Below are 27,373 nucleotides of genomic sequence, written 5' to 3' on the forward strand. Positions count from 1 at the left end.
CCTAGAGAATCCCAGGGACGGGGGAGCCTGGTGGGCTGCCGTCTATGGGGTCGCACAGAGTCGGACACGACTGAAGCGACTTAGCAGCAGCAGCAGCAGCAGCATAAGTGACTTAGCAGCAGCAGCAGTAATTAGTCACGTGGTGCTCTAGTCCTCTGTGCCTTTAGGCTTGGAGTTGGGAAAAGAAAGGACAATACTGATTGCAGAACTCACTTTACAGATGAGCTATTGTGCTAAAATTGGTTTATATGTGGTTTTACAGAAGTTATTTAAGTAGAGCCTAAGATTTTGTGAAGTATTTAAAATAAGCTCATTTAATACTAGTCTCCAGAAATGTTACCTTGGCCCACCTAACTACTTAAGGGATCTGTGTAAATTTGCTCCTCTTCTTTACAGCATTAATTAACATTTAAAAAAGAAGTAATGTTTTTAAAAATTCAACAGTAAATTTTAAAGATCTTATAGGCTTTATTCAGTGATTCATGAATTTGGCAGCATCCCATCTCATAGATAGAAAGAAGCTCCCAGGCATTGTACAAAATTAAAGAACTTTACAGGCAGAAGGGAGTGGGACCTGGAAGTCATACTAGCAGAAAGTGAATTGGTTGTGACAAGGTCACTTTCCTTTAGGGGATGATGTGGGTCTGGGTGTGTCGTGTCATGACATAGATATATCAGGCTGATTATCTCACTAGTGCTGACCAGGTGATTCCTTGATTGACTGGTTTAAGATTCCAGTTCCGGGAGAGGCTGACATTATAAGTCTCCATTTGGTGATGTGGAGCTAAGCATTAATTGACTCCATTTTAGGCCTGTTGTCTTATTTTTAACAGTGACAACTTAAAAGACAAACCATTATATGCCAAATGCCTGACTTTCTAGGGGTCACCAAAGAGCGAAGGACATAGAAAACCCAATTCAGCAGGTCAGGATCTAAAATTAAACCATGAGTGAAATGCAAGAGGCACAGCATTCATTCTGCTCTGTACTGTGAAGCAGGACAAGGTAGTTTTGCCTGGAATGATAAAAATTGGTATACTAAACAGCTTTTCATTGTCAAGAAAAATTAAGCTTTAGAAGTGTTAGGGGAAGCACACTGACTGAAACCGCCCACCCTGGCCAGGCACCATAGTAACTATTTGCATGACTTGTTTTACAACAGGAGGTCCTGGTAAGGAACAGGGAACTAATAAGCCACCACCAACCAGAAGGGTTCGGTGTCTGACCACCTCCCAAAATCCTTCTGTCTGGCATCCATGTTGGCTGAACAAGGCATGCACCACCAGAAGGACTCTGAGTCAGAATGACTGGCTAAAGACAACCTGGAAATTAATCCCATCACCATAAAACCCGAAAGCAGAGCAGTTCTCCTGGGTTCCCTTACCTTGTTGCTCTCTGCTCGGGTGCCTTCTTCCAATAAAGTTTCTTTGTCAGCACATGTCTCCTCTGACAGTTCTTTTCTGAGTGTTAGACAAGAGCCCGCTCTTGGGGCCCTGGGTGAGGGGGCCCACCTTTCTACAACAGAAGTTGAGTAGAAATGACAACACAATCCATAAAGTTTATGTGATATTCCAGAGTTTAGAAAGCATAAACATTAATGCAGTGCATGAGCGTAGGCAATATCTTAGTTTAGGGGGAGAAAAGGCTTAAAAGACCTTCTTGGGACAATCACATAACTTGAAAATGGACTGGATGTTAAATACCATCAGGGAATTGTTGTCTTAGATGTGGTACTGGTATTGTGATTTCTGAGGCGAATGTTCTTATTTTTTTAGAAGACACAGGCTGAAGTATTTAGGGATGATTGATTTTGATACCTGCAATTTATTCAGACAGTATAACAAAAAGGTATCTCTATTTTCTGTATATTTGAACATCATCATAAAGAATTGGGGTGAGGGGAGCAGAGGACATTTTTCAAAAGTTCCTCTGCTAAGGGCACTGTGAGGACCTCCTGAGCTATCAGTAGCTTCAATTTATAGTTTGGTTTTGTAGCGCTGTTTCTTTTCCCTGCTGCAGCGAGGAACACTGTGACCCAGGAACAAGCAGCTCTTAATCACCCTTAAGTCAATAAGATTCAGCTGCAAGCTCCCCGAGGAGGTAAAAGTCCACACCTGATATAATCTGCTTTACATTCCTACGCTATTACACTTGGCACGTTCACCTTCAAATTGCAAAGTAATTTGTTTTGCATTTTCCCGCAGTTGTATCTGCATTCGGAGGCCCAGGCTGAAGGCATTTCTTTCTGGCCCGTGAACACCCAACCACTCATTGTTGAATTCTATTTGCATCTGTCTATACTTTAAAACACTTTAAAAAACAATGAATTGCATCCTGCAACTCAAAAATGAAAACTTGGGGAAAAGCTAAGAATAGTAATCTGGTGGTATTTGGTCATCACTGTAAGTTTCTTGCTACCTAAGCTTCCCTGGTGGCTCAGACAAAGCGTCTGCCTGCAATGAGGGAGACCCGGGTTCGATTCCTGGGTCGGGAAGATCCCCTGGAGAAGGAAATGGCAATCCACTCCAGCACTCTTGCCTGGAAAATCCTGGAAAATCCCATGGGGAGGAGCCTGATAGGCTACAGTCAATGGGGTCGCAAAGAGTCGGACACGGGTAAGCGACTTCACTTTCACTGGCCTACTAGGATAGCGCAGGCTAAGAACCGCCACCACGCTTCCATTTAATTTTAGCAATGGGCGGCTGATCCGGGAGCTGTTCAAGCTATCTGCAAGTTAGCGTCTGGTCTAGGACAAGATAGCCTGCATAGTGTCAGAAGGGCTTGTGCGGAGGGCGAGTGGAGCAAGGACAGGGGCCGGGCCGGGAGGGGCGTAGCGGGCCGCGACACCTCCTTTACCAACACGGCCTCGCCGGCGGGGTCCGGCCATCTTGGTAAAGGCCAGAGCACCGGCCAGCCCGGGGCTGCCAGGTTCCCTGGCGGGGCTGCCAGATTCGAAGGTCACAATGAGTGAGTGATCTGGCGACGTGGAGCGGAACCTAGCTCGGCCAGGGTCCCGCGCGGCCTCGGGCCGCCGGGTGGGCTGCGGCGCCTGCTCGGCCCTGGGATGGTGAGGCGGCGAGCGCTGAGGCGCTGCCTGCAGCTGCTGGCGCCCTTGGCGGAGCCGGCGCGGCGGGGCCGGGGGCGGAGGAACTCGGGCGCCGGCCTCCGTGGCCCCTCCCGCTGCGCTGGGGCGCTGTGGCCAGTAGCCGAGGAGCTGCAGCAGCAGAAGCGGCGGCGCGCGCGCCCGACCGCCCCCCGCGCCTGGTGAGCCCACGCCCCGCGCCCGCCTCCCTCCCCCGCGCTTCGCTCAGTTCCACTGCGCGATTCGGCTGGCTTCCTCTAGGTCTCTGGGAGGAGCGGTCCTCACGCCCCGGCCTGGGGCTGCTTGGCCTCTTCGGCGGAGCAGAGCGGGTTGTGGGTGGATTCCTGCTCCCGAGCCCTGCCTCATTTCGGAGATGCTGCGCTTTTGAATGGTAGGGCTTCGTTTGAATTTGTGCGGAGCCCACATCTCTGCGCTGCGTGTTTTAAGAGCCACATAGTTTGTTTTTTTTTTTCCCCGTGCTCGGGAGAGTAGCCGTCTCTGGGATTTGTTATATATAGGTCCAAGCTTCTCTGCAGTTCACGAGGTAGCATCTTCACCGACTGGAATATATGTGGGTGTCTTTTGGTGTATGTAAATGAGTGGTTAGACAACTTCCTTAGAACAGTTTATTTCTGCTTCACCTATAGTACTTACTTCTGAAAATTCGTTGCGACAGGTTTCTCCCCATTTATTTTGAAAGTTAACCACGGAAAGGAAACGAAGAGCTAAAGTTTGGAGCAAGGTGCGGCGAGGTGGTAGAAGACGGTGCTTTCTTTTTTTGTTGTTTTTGTTTTTTTGACCGTGCTTTCTTGTTTTCTGTTCGGTGGTTTGTTTCTCAAGTTGAGTGTTACTGCAGGCTTTTCAAAACAGGTATTCAGATAGTTTTTACCCCCTCCTTTGACTAGAACTCGCTATAATCTTGGTAGTTGAGATCAATACGTTTCTACAGGTTTCTCAGTCTAATGCATCATATCTCTGTTGTACCTGGAAAATTCTAGTATGAGAAAAGTTAACCTTTAAAACGTCACTTGATTTTTGGTTTTTCCTTTACTGCAGTTGTTCTGTATATGTTAGAATATGACTCACCTGGTTTACTTTGGCTAATTAACATCAAGTGTTTGCTAGTTGATAATTCTGGTTAATTATTGAGAAAGTGATTCTTGAAATACAGCTCTCTGAAAATTAAGAAATAATTTCCATCTTTGTTAAGAATGAATATCTAGCAGTTCCATTTCTATTTTCGGTTTCATTGGTTTTGATTTAGCCTCAGACATCCATATTGTTTAGGAAGAAATTATGTAATGTTTAAAAAGAAAGGATTACCAGTTTCCCACAGTAGTCTGATTTTGTTGGAAGAAAATTTCAGTCTGTTAGAGAAGAAATTTAGGTCTTGTTTAAAATTTAAGAGTGCTACTGACTTCAAAATGTTTTAAGTTAAGTGAAAATATAGTCACAATTTTCCGATTTTATTTAATTACATTCTGCAGGTCTTCCTGCTGCAAGAATTTTGTAGTCTCAAAGAGACGATAATACTTAGTGTATTTCTCATACTCTTATTTTCATTCAGCGTCTCACATTTCATATTGCAAAATTTAATTATGAAATTAATTCAGTTATAACTATATGAAGGACATTTTAATACAAGCATTCCTTCGTAGGGTTAGGGTTTTAGTTATACTTTCTATGATAGAGTAATCTTGTATGAAAAGGGTGTTATGTTAATTTTGAGTATTAGTGAACTTGGGAAATTGGGGCGATTTTTAAGAACATTTTTGTCTGTGTTTGAAAAAGTATTGCTTGACTTTAATTTGTTGTTTCATTCTGCTTTTTCTTTGTAGTGGTAGACAGCTGTAATTATAGTGAGTTTTTCCATTCCATTCTATTCTTTTTTTCTTTGTAAATTAGAATATGCCTGTAAGTGGTTTGTGTTGATCTGGAAATTTTAGATTGAAATGCATACAGGTAAGAAATGTTTTCATGGAAGTATTACTGGGGAAATGAACTGTGCCCATAATTAATGAGCACACAATTTAGGCTGAAGGCCTGAGGTCATGCGTAAAACTGGTATTTAAAGAATTACCCATGTGATTTCCAGTCTAAGTCAAATCGTGTACTATTTTAGATGCTAGAATACTGAAGACTTCTACCTTGCTATATTTATAGTGCTTTCCTTGACTTGTCTTTTGAATTTAATAATCATTAATTGTGTATTTAAATATTTTAATTAACAGACTTTGTGATAGATTATGCATGAACTTATACATCTCAGGGGCAGTATTGTTACATCAGAGATACAGTCTTTGCCAACTCAGTTGTTTAAATAATGTATTGTTGCAGAAACTAGAAATTGAGAAACCAAGCACCATACTCGGAGAGTTGGAGAACTCAGATTTATTACGCTGGTGGGCCCAGAGGAGTCAACACTCCAAGGTCTGAGCCCTGAACAAAGGGGTTACAGAGTTTTTATAGACAGACTATAGTGGGCAACACTAGCTGCTAACAGGCTGGTTTAAACTAAGGGGTTTTGCGCACGCAGGAACAGCAGTCAAGATGGGGAGGGGATGCCTGACCTTTACATGGACAGGCGTGATTAAGTAGGTTTCCAGGGGCTGTGCAGTTGCAAAGAGCAGAACAAGGGTGAGTGAGATGAGCTCCAGTCCCCACTTTCTGAGACTCTGTGACCTACATGATCCAGACTTTGCAAGGAGCAAGCTGAGTTACAGAGGCAGAAGGAGCAGGAGATTATGTAAAATTTTAACTTTTCCTCTTCATTCTCCCCTCTTGATGCTTCTATCATTCGTTGTAGAAAGCATCATCTCATGTTTTGGTAGGACATTCAGAGCTCTCCATTGTTTAGGGGGCTATATTGAGCTATTACCATATGTAAATTTATGGATTCAATCCGAGAAGTTATGATCCTGATAATTGTATTGAGGATACAAGGGCCAAAAAAGAGCACCGCAAAGAGCATAAAGAGAGGACCTGTTAAAGGGAGATGCCACGATCCTCAGCTCCAGATATTGTTTCAGTTATCCCAGGAATTAGCTAGTTTCTCCCTTAGCTGTTAGGCCATGTCTCTGACTATTTCTGATTGGTTACATGCTGCTTTTAGCAGCGTCTTTCATTCAGGAAGAGGCAGATTCCTCCCTTTTTGGCTGTCAGTAGGCCTAGCTCTCTCCTACTTTATAAAACCACCTGAGCCAGGAAGTCTAGTTGGTCCTGTAGTGAAGACAACAGCAATAATACCAATTAGGGTTAGAGGCCAGGTTTGACAGTGAAAATCCATCCATATTTTGATAGCTGGATCCTAAAGCTTCGGCTGTGTGTTGACCAGCCAGCTGCTGGAGTGTGACTGGAGCAAGACTGAAGGATCCTCAGGCTTCTGCCGTGTGTTGACTAGTCAGCTTTTGGAGTGACTAGAGCAGGGCTCAGCGTCCTTCACGGGTAAGGGCTGTTGTCTTTGGAACCAGACCTTGAGGAGGTTTTGGGGGGTCCTGAACTGCTTTCCAGGTGTCTTCATCACAGGAAGTCACTGCCTTCTTGATTCTGGTGTGGTGGATCCAAGGAATGACACCTATAACTTTAACAGCAGTAGGGGTTGCCAGGACAACCGTGTGAGGGCCTGTCCAAACTGGCTGAAGTGGTTCCTTGATCCAATCTTTAACCCATACCTCATCTCCTGCTGATAGGGATGAACCCAATTGCCCAAAGGAATGGGTGTCCTTTCTAAGGTTTCTCGGGCAATTTGGTGGAAGACTTTTCCCAGGGCCTGGAGGTGTTGGGACATCTCCAGGTCAGCTAGTTGTTGGTGGTCTCCCTTGAGACCATCTCATCCTTGAGCTTTTCTATCACTGCGGGTGGTCTCCCGTATAAGATCTCACAGGGAGAATAGGGCCTCGGGGTGCCTTTACGGAGGGCGGTGAGAGTCCACAGAGTGATAAGGCAGCTTGTTCCAGCACTGTCTGGGTGTTGGCCGGGGGGTATTCTTGTTGTACTACTACTTGGGGAAACAAACCTAACAAGAAAGTTAAAGATATATGGCCAAAAGATTAATAGAAGTAGGAAAGCTGCTGAGGGGCTAGCCAGGAGAACCAGGTCCAGACACTGGTTTGTAATATTAGTGTTTGTCTAGGTATGAGAAGATGCAAGAATTTGGACTCATAAAAATCTGTACCTGAAAACATCTGACTATCTGAAAGTCTGTTTTTCTGGGGTTTTCCTGGAGCACAGAGTGCCTTATTTTTTGTCTCCACCCTGAACTCCTTTCAAGGGGGTGTTGAAGGTCAGCATCTTATAGTGGTCATGATTTAATCTTTGTAGAGGCAGTTGGCAAGGGCCAACTTCCAGTCAGCAGCGCCCTTTCATAGCCACATATTTGACCATGTTTTGGGGCATTTCGTGGTCATTGTGTCCCACGGTGCTAGGAAGTCTCATTCCCAGATCTAACAAAGATTCCGTTGACAGGCCACTCAATGTGGTGTCACTAGACCAGGCCTGGTAAGTAGCAAAAGTCTCTGGACCATACCTGTCTTAGTAGCCTCTTGGTCCAGGAAAATATTTCCTCTTGTTGCTTCTTCCCATATCTAGTAACATTATTACAATTATTGATCTCATATGGAACTGCATACCAGCATTTTATCACAGGCTCAGTCACACATTTGGTAACATAAGAAATAATCTTCTGAAGCAAGCTACATAGAAAATAATATCAGATCAGATCAGTCACTCAGTCGTGTCCGCCTCTTTGCGACCCCATGAATTGCAGCACGCCAGGCCTCCCTGTCCATCACCAACTCCCGGAGTTCACTGAGACTCATGTCCATCGAGTCAGTGATGCCATCCAGCCATCTCATCCTCTGTCGTCCCCTTCTCCTCCTGCCCCCAATCCCTCCCAGCATCAGTCTTTTCCAATGAGTCAACTCTTCCCATGAGGTGGCCAAAGTACTGGAGTTTCAGCTTTAGCATCATTCCCTCCAAAGAAATCCCAGGGCTGATCTCCTTCAGAATGGACTGGTTGGATCTCCTTGCAGTCCAAGGGACTCTCAAGAGTCTTCTCCAACACCACAGTTCAAAAGCATCAAGTCTTCGGCGCTCAGCCTTCTTCACAGTCCAACTCTCACATCCATACATGACCACAGGAAAAACCATAGCCTTGACTAGACGAACCTTTGTTGGCAAAGTAATGTCTCTGCTTTTGAATATGGTATCTAGGTTGGTCATAACTTTCCTTCCAAGGAGTAAGCGTCTTTTCATTTCATGGCTGCAGTCACCATCTGCAGTGATTTTGGAGCCCAGAAAAATAAAGTCTGACACTGTTTCCCCATCTATTTGCCATGAAGTGATGGGACCGGATGCCATGATCTTTGTTTTCTGAATGTTGAGCTTTAAGCCGACTTTTTCACTCTCCACTTTCACTTTCATCAAGAGGCTTTTGAGTTCCTCTTCACTTGCTGCCATAAGGGTGGTGTCATCTGCATATCTGAGGTTATTGATCTTTCTCCCGGCAATCTTGATTCCAGCTTGTGTTTCTTCCAGTCCAGCGTTTCTCATGATGTACTCTGCATATAAGTTAAATAAACAGGGTGACAATATACAGCCTTGACGAACTCCTTTTCCTATTTGGAACTAGTCTGTTGTTCCATGTCCGGTTCTAACTGTTGCTTCCTGACCTGCATACAGATTTCTCAAGAGGCAGGTCAGGTGTTCTGGTATTCCCATCTCTTTCAGAATTTTCCACAGTTTATTGTGATCCACACAGTCAAAGGCTTTGGCATAGTCGATAAAGCAGAAAGATGTTTTTCTGGAACTCTCTTGCTTTTTCCATGATCCAGCGGATGTTGGCAATTTGATTTCTAGTTCCTCTGCCTTTTCTAAAACCAGCTTGAACATCAGGAAGTTCACGGTTCACATATTGCTGAAGCCTGGCTTGGAGAATTTTGAGCATTACTTTACTAGCATGTGAGATGAGTGCAGTTGTGCGGTAGTTTGAGCATTCTTTGGCATTGCCTTTCTTTGGGATTGGAATGAAAACGGACCTTTTCCAGTCCTGTGGCCACTGCTGAGTTTTCCAAATTTTCTGGCATATTGAGTGCAGCACTTTCACAGCATCATCTTTCAGGATTTGGAATAGCTCAACTGGAATTCCATCACCTCCACTAGCTTTGTTCATAGTGATGCTTTCTAAGGCGTACTTGACTTCACATTCCAGGATGTCTGGCTCTAGGTCAGTGATCACACCATCGTGATTATCTGGGTTGTGAAGATCTTTTTTGTACAGTTCTTCTGTGTATTCTTGCCATCTCTTCCTAATATCTTCTGCTTCTGTTAGGTCCATACCATTTCTGTCCTTTATCGAGCTCATCTTTGCATGAATTGTTCCTTTGGTATCTCTGATTTTCTTGAAGAGATCCCTAGTCTTTCCCATTCTGTTGTTTTCCTCTATTTCTTTGCATTGATCGCTGAAGAAGGCTTTCTTATCTCTTCTTGCTATTCTTTGGAACTCTGCATTCAGATGCTTATATCTTTCCTTTTCTCCTTTGCTTTTCGAGTCTCTTCTTTTCACAGCTATTTGTAAGGCCTCCCCAGACAGCCATTTTGCTTTTTTGCATTTCTTTTCTATGGGAATGGTCTTGATCCCTGTTTCCTTTACAATGTCACGAACCCCATTCCATAGTTCATCAGACACTCCATCTATCAGATCTAGGCCCTTAAATCTATTTCTCACTTCCACTGTATAATCATAAAGGATTTGATTTAGGTCATACCTGTATGGTCTAGTGGTTTTCCCTACTTTCTTCAATTTAAGTCTGAATTTGGCAATAAGGAGTTCATGGTCTGAGCCACAGTCAGCTCCTGGTCTTGTTTTTGCTGACTGTATACAGCTTCTCTATCTTTGGCTGCAAAGAATATAATCAATCTGATTTCGGTGTTGACCATATGGTGATGTCCATGTATAGAGTCTTCTCTTGTGTTGTTGGAAGAGGGTGTTTGTTATGACCAGTGCATTTTCTTGGCAAAACTCTATCAGTCTTTGCCCTGCTTCATTCCATATTCCAAGGCCAAATTTGCCTGTTACTCCAGGTGTTTCTTGACTTCCTACTTTTGCATTCCAGTCCCCTATAATGAAAAGGACATCTTTTTTGGGTGTTAGTTCTAAAAGGTCTTGTAGGTCTTCATGGAACCGTTCAGCTTCTTCAGCGTTACTGGTTGGGGCATAGACTTGGATTACTGTGATATTGAATGGTTTGCTTTGGAAACGAACAGAGATCATCTGTCGTTTTTGAGATTGCATCCAAGTACTGCATTTCAGACTCTCTTGTTGACCATGATGGCCACTCCATTTCTTCTGAGGGATTCCTGCCCGCAGTAGTAGATATAATGGTCATCTGAGTTAAATTCACCCATTCCAGTCCATTTCAGTTCGCTGATTCCTAGAATGTCGACATTCACTCTTGCCATCTCTTGTTTGACCACTTCCAATTTGCCTTGATTCATGGACCTGACATTCCAGGTTCCTATGCAATATTGCTCTTTACAACATCGGACCTTGCTTCTGACACCAGTCACATCCACAGCTGGGTATTGTTTTTGCTTTGGCTCCATCCCTTCCTTCTTTCTGGAGTTATTTCTCCACTGATCTCCAGTAGCATATTGGGCACCTATTGACCTGGGGAGTTTCTCTTTCAGTATCCTATCATTTTGCCTTTTCATACTGTTCATGAGGTTCTCAAGGCAAGAATACTGAAGTGGTTTGCCATTCCCTTCTCCAGTGGACCACATTCTGCCAAATCTCTCTACCATGACCTGCCCGTCCTGGGTTGCCCCACGGGCATGGCTTAGTTTCATTGAGTTAGACAAGGCTGTGGTCCTAGTGTGATTAGATTGACTAGTTTTCCATGAGTATGGTTTCAGTGTGTTTGCCCTCTGATGCCCTCTTGCAACACCTACCGTCTTACTTGGGTTTCTCTTACTTTGGGCGTGGGGTGTCTCTTCACGGTTGCTCCAGCAGAAAATAATATAGCTAGCAGTTATTAGTAAGATTACAAGTAAGAATTTAAGTCAGGAACTTTCACTGGGTATACTCTGGTTTACCCCAGGTCATCTGACTCAGTTAAATGATTATAGCCAAGTGTTAATCTCCTGGTTGTACATCATGGAGCATCTGACCTTTATCCAAAGACTGGTTACTGAGATAAGCTTTAGAAACAATCTTAGAGTGTCCTTTTTAATAATGTAATTAAACCTTTTAGCAAATAACAAGGAAATATCTCAGAAGTGAGTCTTAGTAAGCACAGACCTTAATTAACAAAACTAGAATATTCAGTGAAACATAATTTTTTTCTTTTTTGGAGAACTCATTGTGAGGACATTAACACTGTAGCCAGGGAAGGCTTTAACCCATCAGATAAAAATGTCAGGGAGCCAGGAAAAGCCAAGATTTCCCATAGCCCTGGCTCTTTGATTTTCAGCTGTTGTTTATCCATTTTTAATTTCCTGATTTAGGAGCAGACTGTTGCCATGTTTTAAGGACATCAGGATAGCAAAAATCTAACTGTGAGGGCTTATATATTTTTGTTGAAGCAGAATGAGCTTTGTCTCCATGTACCATAACCTTAACTAATGTTTATTTACTTTACCAAAGTAACAGAAAGATTTTAAAAACAAATATAAATCACTTAAAGGCAAAGAAATTAATAATCTGTTATCAAAAGCTGCATTCTAAGAAAACTTTGTTCTCTAAACAGAGAGAAGACCAAATTCCAGTCTGGTACCAGCTTACTTAATAACAAAATTTGTTTATCTGCTTAATTTTAGAAAGTCTTTTCCCTAAATCTTGAAGAACTAGCAGTATTTTTCTAAAGGCATGAGAGTAAAACCATAAAAGGGATGTTTAAAATCTGATTCTGTTGCAATTGACAAAAGAAGCCTGGTCATAACACTTTAATATGATAACTAGAATTATAATTGACCATATTTTATCAGGGCATATCAGAGCTATATGAATTTCGCGTAATTTTAGGATATCTGTATTAGTAACATCAACTATACAGTATAACCTGAAAAGATTTATCATCCCTTTAACAGTACTTCCCATGTGATTTAACGTGTCCAATCAACCAAGGTAGCTTAAGTCTCAGGGGCCCTCTGAAGCATCCCAAAGTTAGCTAAAAGTCAAGTTATTTAGGAAGTTTTGTCAATAAATGTCAAAAGGATTTATAACAGTCAGGTAGGATCATATAAGTTACTGTGAAATAATAGTTATTTACTGTCACACAGAGTTGGACACGACTGAAGCGACTTAGTAGTAGTAGTAGTTAGCCAAAGTTAACAAAAGATTTCAAAGGTAAATATAGAATGGATCAATTAAGAGGTAAACTTAAATCTATAATTAAAAGCAGTTCAACATCTGAAGAGAGTATGTCCTCTTAACAGAGAGAAAGGCCGAATTTAAGTTTTTGCACCAGCTTGCTTTAAACTCATTTAGGTAAATTTAATTAAATTTATTTTAAACTTAATCCTACCCATGCACAAAACATTTTTTCAGGGTCCACCTTTCACATACCTTTTAACCACTTTCTGTAACAGCCACCTGTAAGTCAGACCTACTTTCTTTTCCCTTTATAAAATGTAATTTTTTTATATCTTCTTTATTAAAAACATACATCCTACTTCTTCCTTATTAGATTAGCAAACAAACATTAATACTAGATATTTAATGTTGAATATTACCCAGTTTATGTGACTCTGAAATTTATTTGGATTAATTTTTCTTGTATTTAGAATTGTTTGATTTGTAAGTGCTTACTTTTCTTTAGGCCAATTAAATTAGAACTCATTTACAACTTCAACAATATCAGAAAAAAAAAAAACAAAAGACATACACTGAGACATAGATAAATCCAGACAGTCAGAGATCTTATAGTTTTCTGTTTGAGATTTAAAATACCTCTTTGACTACCTTTTTTCCTTGCTTGAAGTTCTAATTTGCCAAAGGCTGAGGTCTCAGGCAAAGTTGGCTGTGTATTTCAAGGACATGGAAAGGGTTAACTTTAAGCTTTTCCCTAGGGAAGCCTTTTAACAAGCTAGTTGTTTTTAATTTCAAATGCAAAAGGAATTGGTTTTGCAGTTTCCAAAAAGAAAAATTTCTTTCACTCCATTCAGTCAGCAATCACGCACTCAAAATCGTTCAGAAGCTATCACAATACTTCCCTTCTCCCAAGTCCCCAGGTTTCCTTAACTGTTGCTTCCTTCCTGGGAGCTCCAAGGAGATTATCAGTCACAATACTGCCCTTCTTCCAAGTCCCCAGGGTTCCTTAACTGTTGCTTCCTTCCTGGGAGCTCCAAGGAGATTATCAGTCACAATGCCTCCATTCTCCCAAGTCTCCATTTCTCCCTATCTGATGTCTCCTTCCTGGGAGCTCCAAGGAGGTGATCAGTCTCTTCTACCCGTTGGGGTAGGAACTGACTGGGGACTGGCCCCAGGACCGTACCTGATTCTGTGGCCATTCCTGGTGAGTTGGTCCGTCCCTCCAGTGAGTCCATTTGGGGCTCGGCCATCTGGAGAGTCGGGACACCAGTCTGAAAGAGAACCCGGAATACCATCAGGCGGCATGCCTCCTCATTCGTCTTGGGGTTCCTTCTCTCCAGCCCAGCCAAGCCACCAGTCTGGCGGCTCAAGGGGTCGGCATGGTTGGAATCTTGCTGGGGCCTCCAGAAATGTTGCTGAAACCACTAATCAAGAAACCAAGCACCACACTTAGAGAGTTGGAGAACTCAGGTTTATTACGCTGGTGGGCCCAGAGGAGTTAACTTACAAGCTCTGAGCCCTGAACAAAGGGGTTACTAGCTGCTAACAGGCTGGTTTAAACTAGGGTTTTGTGCTCGCGTGGGACCAGCAGTCAAGATGGAGAGGGGATGCCTGACCTATACACGGACAGGCATGAATAAACAGGTTTGCAGGGGCTGGGCAGTTGCAAAGAGCAGGACAGGGGTGAGTGAGATAAGCTCCAGTTCCTAGTATTGTTAAGTCCCCACTTTCTGAGACTGCGTGACCTACGTGATCCAGACTTTGCAAGGAGCAAGCTGTGTTGTAGAGGCAGAAGGAGCAGGAGGTTACCTAAAATTTTAACTTTTCCTCTTCAGTATTATAACTTCATAATTTACAAAAACTCTTTCAAGTATTTTTTTTAAATATGTTTACATTTAGTTTGGTTTTAGAGACTTACATGAGATTATTAATGCCCTTCCACAGATGAGGGGAACAGGAAACCGAGAACCTGGGAGATTTGAGTGATTTACCCGAGGTTCCTTAGCCTAGTAGCCCTGGCCTTAGGCTCAGTATGTGTATACGCTGCTGCTGCTTATTAGAAAGGGGTACCAGTTGAAGCCAAGGTAAGAGTGGTTTGGATCAGCAAGCTTTGGTCAGCATCACAGCCGTAAGTTGTACCCTTAAAATGGTAGTACCGTGGCTATTGGGGCACAGGGCAGGCATCTAGATGGATCAGCATAAATTCAAAAGTGACTGAAAATCAACTCGGTACAAGCCTGCTACCTGGAACAATTCATCTTTCCCCTCTGAGGCAGCAGATTTTCCTATTTATTTAGTTTGGGGGCCTTCCCAGATTAAAAGACAGTGGCATACTGTTTGAACAATATATGCCTGTGCTCATTTGTAATGTCTCTCAGCTATAAGAATGAAATTGTCAGAATACACACCAAGATTTCTCATTATTCCGGCACCGCTTATAATGGGGAGATGCTTGTTTTGCTTAAAAAAGACGCTGATGCTGGAAATACTAGACAACAGCAGTAATTAGTTTTGAAAATTGTTTTCTGTATTTTGAAGATCCTTCAGATTACAAAGGTGTTTGTTTTCAAATTACTTTGTTCATTCTTTAGGCTTGTTTAGAGAGTTCATGAAAAGTACTGCTGTGTATATTGTGCTGTTGTATGGCTGAAGTAACTAATAACAAAGAGTTTCTGAGCTCAGAGTTCTATTTAAAACTTGAAGCAAGTTTATCTGTTTATGAGTTAAACTATGTGAAATATCTCCCATGAGGTGAAGTAAAATGTGTTACTTATCTCCCCATGCTGACCACAAGCTATGTTGGTTCTAAGTGTTTCTGAGCATAATTCTGATGAGAATATGGCTAATCAGCTGTCCAGCCTCTTTCACCAGCCAACCCTGGACCCTTGGAGTGCTATGTAACTCTCTGGCCTAACTTGTTTCTCCTGTAAAATAAAGAGGTCACAAAGGAATGACTTGGGTCATGGAATGCTCAAGTTACAAAGGACCTAAGTATATGGCTGAGTCCAACCACTTTTACAACCCTGGACCCTTGCAGTGCCATGTAACTCTCTGGCCCAGTTTGTTTCTCCTGTAAAAGAAAGAGGTCACAAAGGGATGACTTGGGTCATGGGGTGTTCAAGTTACAAAGGACCTAAGTATATGGCTGGGCCCAACCTCTTTTAACTTACAGATTTCCTGTTTCTACCCCAGAAAGTTTTAAGCCTCTTATGATACCATGGAACTGAAACATCAAAATTAAACTTTTCCACCATCTCACAGAGATGAGGGTACAGCCCTCCCTGACTTATGATGGGGTTGGTGGTGGTGGTGTAGTCACTAAGTTGTGTCTGACTCTTGTGACTCCATGGACTGTAGCCCATCAGGCTCCATGATGGGGTCACATTCTCATAAACATAAGTTGAAAATACCATCATTTGAAAATCATTTACTATGCCTGTCAAACATGATAGCTAAGCTTAGCTGTCTTTAAGCGTGCTCTGAACACTTAACATTGGGCTTCCCTGGTGACTCAGATGGTAAAGAATTTGCCTGCAATGCAGGCAGTGTGGGTTTGATCCCTGGGTCAGGAAGATCCTCTGGAGAAGGGAATGTCAACCCACTCCAATATCCTTGAGTGAAGAATTCCATGGACAGAGGAGCCTGATGGGCTACATTCTATTGGGTCACAGAGTTGGACATGACTGAATGACTTTTGAGTACTTACATTAGCCCACAGTTAGACAAAGTCATCTGCCACAAAGCTTATTCTATAATAAAGTGTTGTATATCTTTTATAATTTATTGAATACTAGTGAAAGTGAAAAATAGAATGGTTGTAAAGATATGGGTCATTTACCATGGTAATTGCTAGCCAGCGACCCATTATCCTTTGGGAACTGTGGCTTGCTGCTGCCTATTAAGGCAAGAGGATCTTTTGGTCCACGTATTACCAGCCCAGGAAAAGATCAAAATTCACCATTCGAAGTAGGATTTCTACTAAATGCATCATAAAATCATAAGTTGGATCATTGTAGGTTGGGCTTCCCTGATGGCTCAGTGGGTAAAGAATCGACCTGTAATGTAGGAGAAACAGGAGATGTGGGTTTGATCTCTGGGTTGGAAAGATCCTCTCGATGAGGGCATGGCAACCCACTCCAGTATTCTTGCCTGGGAAATCCATGGACAGAGGAGCCTGGTGGGCTGCAGTCCATGGGGTTACTAAGAGTCAGGCACGGCTGAGGACACGGCACACACACAAGTCGGGAACCATTTGTACTTTAAAACTGTTGTTTGAATTTTGATTCCTTTTTCATTGTTTCCTCATATAGTGTCTCAGTTTTATACATATATATGAAATGTCTGTTATATATAAATGTATGTGTGGCTGGCAGAGCCCATTTTTGGACTGGGTGAATGGTAATCCTGGTGAACTTGTTGAATATCACCACAGTGAAGAATTTGACATACACTTGTGATGTTCTCAGCAACGTTTTCTTGGTTAAGCATGATTATATTGAGCTTTGTAATTTCTTTTTTGCTTAGCTGCCCAAATATCTTACAATCATACTTTATAATAATGGTGGTGATTTAGTCACTCAGTCGTGTCTGACTCTTTATGACCCCGTAGAGTGTAGCCCTCCAAGCCCCTCTGTCCATGGGATTCCCCAGGCAAGAAATACTGGCGTGGGTTGCCATTTCCTTCTCCAAAGAATCTTCCTGACAGAGGGATCGAGCCCACGTCTCCTGCACTGCAGGCATACTCTTTACTGCTGAGCCACCAGGAAATTACCCTTTTTAATAATGCTCATCTCCAATTTCATATAAACTCTCTACGTTCTAATACATTTTGTTGAGGACATAACTATGCATGTATATGGTACCCTGAGGCCACAGAGTGATCAGTCTTCAGATTATCCCAGGACTGATGGAGTTCCCAGGATACAGGACTTCCAGTGCTAAAACTGGGAAAGCCCTGGGGTATTGATCCTCTTACCTGAAAGTGTCTCTTCTTGGGATTTAATTAAAAATTCTTCAAATTGGAAGGATAAAATGCCAGGTAGTTGTATACTGCTGCTGCTGCTAAGTCGCTTCAATCGTGTCCAACTCTGTGCGACCCGATAGACGGCAGCTCACCAGGCTCCCCCGTCCCTGGGATTCTCCAGGCAAGACCACTGGAGTGGGTTGCCATTTCCTTCTCCAATGCATGAAAGTGAAAAGTGAAAGTGAAGTCGCTCAGTCGTGTCCGAGTCTAGCGACCCCATGGACTGCACACTACCAGGCTCCTCCGTCCATGGGATTTCTCAGGCAAGAGTACTGGAGTGGGGTGCCATTGCCTTCTCCGAGTTACATACTAGATGAACTCAAAGACATATTTTCAAGGCAAGGCAAATATTTTCAGGGCCTCATATATATTTTCTGTTTATATGACTGAAATATAGGATTAATTTATTCTTTTCCATGTAACTTTAAACAAAAATAATTTAGCAGTTAAATGAAATAGTTACATCATTTAAAATCTCCATGTAAAATTAAAAGGACAGTTATAAGAGAATTGGTATTTATTGTGTACTAAGTGCTTTTTACTTTGGGGTCTGAGAAACATTGTTGAAAGCAAGAAAGGCTAGCCTTGTTTGTGAGACCATCCTGTTGGCTGTGTGCTACTAACTTTAGAACCTAGATGTCTGTTCAAGACAAAGTTTTTGGGTTTTTCTTTCATATTCAACATGATTTGTGGAAAGAGCATGGATTATGGAGTCTTATCAACTTGGGTTAGATTTCCAGGTCCAACTGTTACCAGCTTTTTGACTTTATGCAAACTATTAAATTCTGTGAACCTCTGGTGTGTCACCTGTGATATGAAGAGAATATCTGTTTGGTGAGAATGTGAGGATAAAACTAGATAATGGACGTGTATAAATTGACACACAGTGCTCAATAAATGACATACTTAGAGCAGTCATTGTGCCTCTCTGTGGACCCATGTTTGGATTAGGAAGGCTCTGTTTTTGGATACATGACCTTACATGTTTTTATAGCTTCCCTAAACTTCCAAGTTAAGATCATTGTGTCAGTCAGGCTTAGTTTTGGGAGGTCCAGAGTTGCAAGGCCCAGGCTGGTACCTGGCCTCTGTCTGAAGTCCTGGCTCTCTGTGCCATTCCCAGTGAGTTGGCATCATACTCATGGCTCAAGATGGCTTGAGGCAGCAGGATGCAGGGAGACTCGAGAATGCCTCCCTTTCCCTTAAGGAGACTCCCGGAGGCACCCTGTGAGACTTCTGCTTCTGTCACATCTGCTACAGTGTCATCAGTGTGGCTGGAAGGTGTGGAAAGGTAGTCATTAATTGGGGCATCAGTCAGCTCAGTTGTGTCCAACTCTGCGACCCCATGGGCTGCAGCACGCCAGGCTTCCCTGTCCATCACCGTTGCCCTGATGGGCCAGGAGCAAACGAGGAGAATGAAGACAGAACACGGAATCTGGTGCAATGGGTCAGGGGACCTGCAGTCTCCACTGGACTGAGGTGCAGAGTCTACTCTGAGTACAACATTTATTCCTAATTGCAGACTACAAGATTTTCTCAGATATTATCTTTTTTTGTTCCCTTTTCATATGAACTTTATTTTTTTAATATAAATTTATTTTAATTGGAGGCTCATTACTTTACAATATTGTAGTGGTTTTGCCATACATTGACAGATCTTACCTTTTTCAAGACACACGTTGTGTTAATCACGTACTCCTAAATGTCCTGTACTGCACTGCCATAGTCCAGATCTCCTTGTGTTACCTCAGGCCGTTCCCTCTGGGCTAGTCTCAGGAACAACTAGCAAGTGTGTAGGTAGAGTTCATGCCTGGCACCGACCCGATGTTCCAAGGTCCATGCTTTTATGATCCCAGTCATACTCCCTTCTGGTTCTGGCCTTGAGGTTTGTAACAAGGAGATTATTCTTAAGAAAAACATGAAAGGTAATCATTAACATAATTTCTTAATATATACTGTTTTTCTAGGTGCAATTTCTGTGGAATTTCTCATGGCTGTGAAAGTACATTATTAGGAATTCCCACTACACATCACCAACTCCTGGAGCTTGCTCAAACTCATGTTCATCAACTTGGTGATGCTATCCAACCATCTCATCCTTTGTCGTCCCCTTCTCCTCCTGCCTTCAATCTTTTCCAGCATCAGGGTCTTTTCCAGTGAGTCAGTTCTTCGCGTCAGGTGGCCAGAGTATTGGAGCTTCAGCATCAGTCCTTCCAATGAATATTCAGGACTGATTTCCTTTAGGATTGACTGGTTGGATCTCCTTGCTGTCCAAGGGACTCTCAAGAGTCTTCTCCAACACCACAGTTCAAAAGCATCAGTTCTTGGTGCTCAGCTTTCTTTATAGTCCAACTCTCACATCCATACATGACTACTGGAAAAACCATAGCTTTGACTAGATGAACCTTTGTTGACAAAGTAATGTCTCTGCTTTTTAATATGCTGTCTAGGTTGGTCATAGCTTTTCTTCAAGGAACAAGTGTCTTTTAATTTCATGGCTGCAGTCACCATCTGCAGTAATTTTGGAGCCCCCAAAAATAGTTTGTCACTGTTTCCATTGTTTCCCCGTCTATTTGCCATGAAGTGATGGGACCGGATGCCATGATCTTCATTTTTTGAATGTTGAGTTTTAAGCCAACTTTTTCACTCTCCTCTTTCACTTTAATCAAGAGGCTCTTTAGTTCTTCTTCTCAGCTGGGGCATAGCTACCCTAAGTATAACTGGCATTCTGTTACTGAAGAGAAAATGGGGACTGGATTTTATGGTGGCATCTTCTGGTCTCTACCTCTTTGTCACCACTTTACCACCGCAGAATTCAGCTACTTCAGCATTGCTTGATAAAGATTTTTCAATTTTTATCTCCATAATTAGTAGTCTTAATGGGAATGCCCCTTGTTGAATTTTGTTTCATCATTCTTTGGTTACTTTTGCTTCTCCTGTAGTTTGATTTCCACCAGATTCTCTGAGAAAAATTTAAGTCTATCCCATTGAAGAGTAATTATGATTTAAGCTCCTGTTCATTTATTCATTCAATAAATACATTGAGCATTCATCATGCATAGGCTGCTGTGGGTTATTATAGACCATGTTCATTATCACTAAGTGTGTTTTGCATTTTGTTTGTTTGTTTGGCTTCTTGGGTTCACAGAGTTGAATTTGTGACTCAGCCGGGTTGAGCACGAGTCTGTGACCTGTCAGCCCCTGTCCCTAGCAGTGCAGTCTTCCCGGTCCTAGTACTGTGTAGCCATCTTGAGGTTAGGCCACCTTGCTAACTTGGAGTGCAAGACTTTGGAGGAAGAATAGGCTTTGTTGTTGGCAACTGGTAAGCTAGCATAAATTCAAGGGTGCCAAAGTGTTTTCTTTGAGCTGGAGAACGTAAATGCCCGAGCTAGCTTTGCACAAATTGCTGATTGAATAGTGGTTCTCAACCCTGCCTACATGTCAGAATCACCCCTAGAGCTTTTAAAAATTGCCTGGGGAACACCTGCCTGGCATTTTGATTCAGGAGCCTCCAGTGTAGTTTAAAAAGCTCCACAGGTAATTCTGATGTGCATTCAGCACTGAGAACCCCAAGTTTGAGGATTTGTACCCGGCTGGCTTGGAAATACTCTAGGGAGGAGTCCCACTTTGCTCTCTATCAGTCGTCAGTCATACAAGCAGAGCCCTCCTTGATAACCTGTCTTGACCGTCAGAAGGGGAATGTGGGAGAGCTCAGAGATTTAGTACCTGGATAGGACATGTGAGACGGTGAATGTTTGGGGGACACTTAACTACAGCTGGCCTTGCTTGCCTGTTTTGCCTGTTCCTATTGTGAAAGATTTTTTTTGAGCTGGAGAACCTCAGTAACTGGGGCTCAAGCTCTGGGGAGAGTGCAAGTTGTGGATGTGGCTGCTATTAATATTGTGAGCTTGCTTATTTTTGTTCTCTAGGGACAATAAGGGGAGTTGAAGGGGGCCGAGATTGTTATTTTCAGAACCAAACACTGCCAAGGTTTGTGAGAGCCTCCTGGTGAATCTGGAGGAGTAGGTGGGGCTGCATGGAGCTGTGGGATTACATAAGAGTTCTGTGGGGAATCGTGGTTTCCTTTTTTTTGAGTTGTGTGAATTCTAGGAAGACCAGAATCTTGTATCTTCCTCAAACAGAAGAACAGAAACATCCAGACTTTATTCCTTTCATGTTTGTTCACGCCACTGCCTTCAGCCCCCATCTTATTAGTGCAGAAATGTCAAAATGGAATTCAAAGTGGAATTTTCTCCACTAACCCTTATTACTAAAATAGTGTTTAGCATGTAGTAAAACAGTGGCTTAGTTATTGAGGACTTACTGTGTGCCAGACACAGGGCTGAAGGATTTATGTACCTTTCGTCCAATAATCCAATGAATAGGCATCAAACAGGGAAACTAGGCTTAGAAAACATGACAGGGGTGCCAAGTTGAGAAGTATTTATTTTTAAAATGTTTTACATCTCCTGTGCATCTTTTCCTGATAATGTGGTTTTCCTGATAAATGATTTAAAATGTACATTATGTTCTTTTTTTATATAATGCTTGTATAATTTACTACATCCTAGTATTCTTAAATATTGAATTAACTCAGAGATCTCAAAATACTTTTGAGCCTCAAGGTTCTTTTAGGGCTGTCTGAAGGCCTTTACTCTGAGCTTGTTGTACTGACAGGAGGTTGGCTGACCAGGGTCTGACCCCAGTACTGCCCTGGGCCTTGCTTCCTTGTAAAAGCCCCCACTGTTGGTTTGGTTTTTGTCATTTACCTTTTTCTCACAAAGGATCCGCAAGAGACAAAATGATGTCTGCCCTTCTGCCGTGTTCAGTGAATCACGTAACCCTTCTAGTGACTTGCCTGCTTCCCGTCACCCTCTGTCAACATGAGGGCCCTTTAACTTGTCTGCATTTAGGAGCTTAAGAGCCTTTTCAGTCTTCCTGACCCTGGTAATCAAAGGACTTAGTCAGTGTGAACTATTAATACTTGGCACGTAAGGAAAAGTGTTTCTTGCCATTTCAAGATGTAGGGCCCATTGTTTTGGAAGTGCCTTATTCTAAAGATGACTTTTCATTATTCAGAGCTGACACTTTCTGTAAATATGGTATGGTTGCTTATGGGTTTTGTTATTTTTTTGCCCCTGAAGGATTTTGAATGCTTGGAAGTTAGGGGCTTGTATTACCCACTGTACCTAGAGAGTTAGAATTTAGATACAGTAGACAAACTGTGCTTGTTAAATATGACTTTAAAAACGCTTTAACTAGAGGCCCTTACAAATGATATCTCAAATCTTATTTTAAGGTTGAAAGTCTTAAGGGTTGTTTGATGTATCAGATTTGTCATGAAATGCCTTCTGACGTACTTCCTGCTCTGAATGACTCCCGGTCTGCCCCATCAACCTGTGAAACTAGAGCTTGTCCCTGTGGCTGACTCCGCTGTTCTCAGGCGAAAAATACTTCACTTGAAAGTGAAAGTGCTAGTCGCTCAGTCGTGTCAGACTCTTTGCAACCCCACGTACTGTAGCCCACCAGGCCCCTCTGTTCATGGAATTCTCTAGGCAAGAATACTGGAGTGGGTCACCTTTCCCTTCTCCAGGGGATCTTCCTGACACAGGGATCGAACCCAGGTTTGCTGCATTGCAGGGAGATTCCCAAATCCCTTGCTAACTTGGCCTAGGGAAAGTGGCCAGATCTGAGCTACTTGAGCTGGAAGTTTCCTAGGAGGCTGGGGCCCTGGAGAGGGGCAGCCCAGGGCTCTTGGCCACTTTAGACGCAGCAGCTCCAGAGTGGCATAAATGGGCTGTTTGGTGCAAAGACTGTTAGAAAAGGGTTGGCTTTTTGCAGGTATGGTCCAGTCCTCTCGTTTTATAGATGAAGAAAGTGAGCCTTGATAGTAAGTAACTTTTTAAAGGTTGGAGAATTCAGTAGGACAAATTTGGAACCAGAACTGAGGTCAGAACTTTTTTAAAAGAGTGCATTTTCCCCCTCTTTATGTTTCGTATCTGTCCAGGAGCTATGAAGACACATTTCTCGGTTCCTTTCCTTATGCTGCTGCTGCTGCATCGCTTTAGTCATGTCTGACTCTGTGCAACCCCATAGATGGCAGCCAACCAGGCTTCCCATCCCTGGGATTCTCCAGGCAAGAACACTGGAGTGGGTTGCCATTTCCTTCTCCAATGCATGAAAGTGAAAAGTGAAAGTGAAGTCGCTCAGTCGTGTCCGACTCTAGCGACCCCATGGACTGCAGCCTACCAGGCTCCTCCGTCCATGGGACTTTCTAGGCAAAAGTACTGGAGTGGGGTGCCATTGCCTTCTCTGCCTTTCCTTATGAGTTATGCTTTAAGAACAGGCAGCTTTTAACCCAGATCTCTGTGACAACCTAGAGGGGTGGGATGGCGTGGGAGATGGGAGGCAGGTTCAAGAGGGAAGGGGCATATGTCTGTATACCTTTGGCCGATTGATATTGCTGTGTGGCAGAAACCAGCACAATATTGTAAAGCAATTATCTTCTTATAAAAACACACACAGGCAGTTTTTCTTTTTCCAGCATTGATTATGAGCAGGAGAAGGAGAGGCCGTATTTTTCTTTTTAATAACCTTGGTTGTTTTTGGTAGTGTTGGGTCTTCGTTGCTGTGAGGGCTTTTCTCTAGTTGGGGCAAGCGCGGGCTACTCTAGCTGTGGTGCTCAGGCTTCTTGTTGTTGTCGGCACAGGCCCTGGGGCGTGTGGGCTTCAGTAGTTCTGGCTCCCAGGCTCTGAAGCACAGGTCAGTAGTTGTGGTGTGTGGGGCTTAGTTGCTCCAAAGCACGTGGGATCTTCTCGAACCTGGGATCAAACCCATGTCTCCTGCATTGGCAGGCATATTCTTTACCACTGAGCCACCAGGGAAGCCCGAGACCACATTTTGACAAGTGTATTTTTGTTGAAACCTAGGATTAAGGAATAGTAAATGAACATTTAAGATCCTCTTTACATATTTAGAGGTCAAAATGTGATACATTTTGAAGTCATGCAGGCATCAATTTAGACTTTTTCCTTCTCATCCTTCCCAACCTTTTCAATTAAATAATTCTCTGTATTATTGATTATACCAGAAAGGAATCTGCACTTTTGGTTTGGTATTATTTTCAAGATATTAAGGAGGTGATGACCATATCATTTCATTAAACTTATTTTATGCGTGTCTTCTCAATTTGCTGTAACATGCCATTTTAATTTGCTAATCCCAAGGATTCCTCTTGTAATACTGGAAGTTGTATTTTTGAATGGGCTTTGGTCTTACGCTGGCTCTTTATCTTGTTTTGTTTTGTTTTGTTTTCTAATCTAATCAAAGCTTTGGTCTCTTTTTAACATATAGGAAAAATTTTATCATAGAGGAAGCATCTACAGAGTTTATCTTGGTGACTTAAAACCTATAAATAGCCTGTGAAATGATTTCTAGCTCAACATACTGAATTTTGTCCAATAGCAAAGAATTTTCAAAGCCTTTGGCATTCTATGATCAAGGACATTAGTTGTTCTTGATTGCTTTTTAAAAAGAAAACATGTTTTCTAATTCGTATCCTGCAGAGTCTGATTGTATTTTACTTTCATCCTTCTCAAAACTGCCTATTCTGATTTTTTAAAAAAAATTTTATGTGGTTTAACCATTTATTCAGCTCTGTGTGCTCCTGGTAAGTTAGTGTTTCTTTGGGAATTATTTGTGTCAAATGACAAAAACAAAACAATGTAGTAACCAGTTTGCAACCCTTTTTTCAAGGGAAAACAGCCCATGGATTGGGGGAGTACAGGGCCTCATAAACAGTGGAGTGCTCCTCCCTGGGGATTTTGGGCAAAAGGGAGTTCTACGGAAGAACTCCTTAGAAGAGGCAGCCTGGAAACAGGATTCAGTTGGCCAAGAGACTGGTCATTTCCTTATAAAGCCAGCAGGTCCATTTTCTAGGGTAATGTCATAAGCTAGTTAAGCTAAATTGGAGGGTTGTGCATGGTTTATGTTTGGACTCCTTGACAGGTATTTCCCCTAAGTGAAGGCTGACTTGGGTTCAGGTTTGTGATGTGGGCCAGGCTACTGGGTGGCGGGGTGGTCCTGATACAGTGTGTTGTGTGTTGAGTCACTTCAGTCGTTTCCGACGCTTTGTGACCCTATGGACTGTAGCCCACCAGGCTCCTCTGTACATGAGATGCTCCAAGCAAGAATACCGGAGTGGGTGGCCATGCCCTCTTCCAGGGGATCTTCCCCACCCAGGGATCGAACCCACATTTATGTCTCTGCATTGGCAGGTGGATTCTTTACCACTAGTGCCACCTGGGAAGCCGTGTGTGTGTGTGTGTGTATACACACATATATGTGTATATGTGTATGTGTGTGTATTAACTTTATCATTTGTCAAAGTAATTTTTCTGACTATAATCAGATGAGCACTTTATAAGACAGATTTAAAGTTTCTTTTTTTTTTAACACAGAGGATAACTGATGTATATAAAGAATAAGGACACTTAAACTTTTTATTACTTTTTCTTACATAAAATTTTTAATGAAAGAAAAATTTCAGCAATCTGAATTTTAAAATCTGAAATTTTAGGATGTTATCCTTTACCTGAAAAAAAAAAAAAACAGCTCAGTTGGATCTTAAGGTTCTGTTTGTCATATTTACTCTATTTACTCCTCTGATCACAAATAATAGTAATACTCTTTGTATTTGTGTAGCAGTGAGAGAGGTGGTGCTAGTGGTAAAGAACTCGCCTACCAGTGCAGGAGATGTTAGAGACACAGGTTCGATCCCTGGATCAGGAAGACCCCCTGGAGGAAGAAATGGCAACCCACTCCAGTATTCTTGCCTGGAGAATCCCACAGACAGAGGAACCTGGTGGGCTACAGTCCATAGGGTCACAAAGAATTGCACATGACTGAAATGACTTAACACAGGAGAAATACTAACCTATGATGTCATAGCTCTTCATTACAGTCCTTTAAGGATGTAGTTAGGTATTATCTTTATTTAGCAGTTGAGTGGAAACAGTGTCAGACTTTATTTTGGGGGGCTCCAAAATCACTGCAGATGGTGACTGCACGCATGAAATTAAAAGACGCTTCCTCCTTAGAAGGAAAGTTATGACCAACCTAGATAGCATATTGAAAAGCAGAGACATTACTTTGCCAACAAAGTTCTGTCTAGTCAAGGCTATGGTTTTTCCAGTAGTCATATATGGATGTGAGAGTTGGACTGTGAAGAAAGCTGAGCACCGAAGAATTAATGCTTGTGAACTGTGGTGTTGGAGAAAACTCTTGAGAGTCCCTAGGACTGCAAGGAGATCCAACCAGTCCATCCTAAAGGAGATCATCAGTCCTGGGTATTCATTGGAAGGACTGGTGCTGAGGCTGAAACTCCAGTACTTTGGCCACCTCATGCGAAGAGTTGACTCATTGGAAAAGACCCTGATGCTGGGTAGGGATTGTGGGCAGGAGGAGAAGGGGGTGACAGAGGATGAGATGGCTGGATGGCATCACTGACTTGATGCACATGAGTTTGGGTGAACTCCGGGAGTTGGTGATGGACACGGAGGCCTGGTGTGCTGCGATTCATGGGGTCTCAAAGAGTCGGACACGACTGAGCAACTGAACTGAAGCCCAAATTTGGGTTTCCCTGTTGACTTAGCAGTAAAGAATTTGCCTGCTAATGCAGGAGATGCGGGCTTGATCCTTGGGACAGAAAGATCCCCCGGAGAAGGAAATGGCAACCTGTCCCTGTGTTTGTACCTAGGAAATCCCATGGACAGGATCCTGGAGGGCTATAGTCCATGGGGTCGCAAGAATCAGACACGACTTAGAGACTAAACCACTACCACACCCAAGTTTAGAGAGGTTAAATTTCTCTCTAAGCTTAACCTCTAGTTAATTGGAGAACTGAGTCCTGTCCCGATTCCCAACTAATGTACTTTCCACTACTGTGAAGATAAATTGCTCACTA

At 42.7% G+C, this 27,373-nt stretch overlaps 2 protein-coding genes across 15 annotated transcripts in view; one reads left to right on the forward strand and one right to left on the reverse strand.

The window, feature by feature from the left end:
• NAPEPLD (N-acyl phosphatidylethanolamine phospholipase D) overlaps positions 1–27,373 on the forward strand; it is a 92,875-nt gene that overhangs the window by 31,610 nt on the left and 33,892 nt on the right. The window contains exon 1 of one of the 9 annotated variants that reach the window (XM_086397053.1): positions 2,285–2,402. The exons of 1 other annotated variant lie outside the window; for it this stretch is intronic. Coding sequence is in view for 3 of the 8 variants with exons in the window: in XM_086397050.1 (XP_086253176.1) it covers positions 3,065–3,264 (200 nt within the window). In the remaining 5 variants the exon portion in view is untranslated. 7 more of the 9 variants (XM_086397059.1, XM_086397050.1, XM_086397052.1 and 4 more) reach the window with 7 other exon arrangements.
• ARMC10 (armadillo repeat containing 10) overlaps positions 1–27,373 on the reverse strand; it is a 137,209-nt gene that overhangs the window by 15,045 nt on the left and 94,791 nt on the right. For 3 of the 6 annotated variants that reach the window (XM_086397068.1, XM_086397067.1, XM_086397065.1), the window contains exons 7-8: positions 13,573–13,660; positions 1,385–1,515 (exon numbers count right to left, since the gene is read on the reverse strand). In XM_086397068.1, the coding sequence (XP_086253194.1) occupies positions 1,385–1,515; positions 13,573–13,660 (219 nt within the window). Of the gene's footprint in view, positions 1–448; positions 1,016–1,171; positions 1,516–13,572; positions 13,661–23,938; positions 24,335–27,373 lie in introns of those variants that run through there. The other 3 variants (XM_086397066.1, XM_086397064.1, XM_086397069.1) reach the window with 3 other exon arrangements.

Source organism: Bos grunniens, chromosome 4 (genome assembly GCF_055505025.1).
Source record: "Bos grunniens cultivar Pamir isolate PY7600 chromosome 4, Bosgru_T2T1.0, whole genome shotgun sequence".
NCBI classification, from domain to species: domain Eukaryota; kingdom Metazoa; phylum Chordata; class Mammalia; order Artiodactyla; family Bovidae; genus Bos; species Bos grunniens.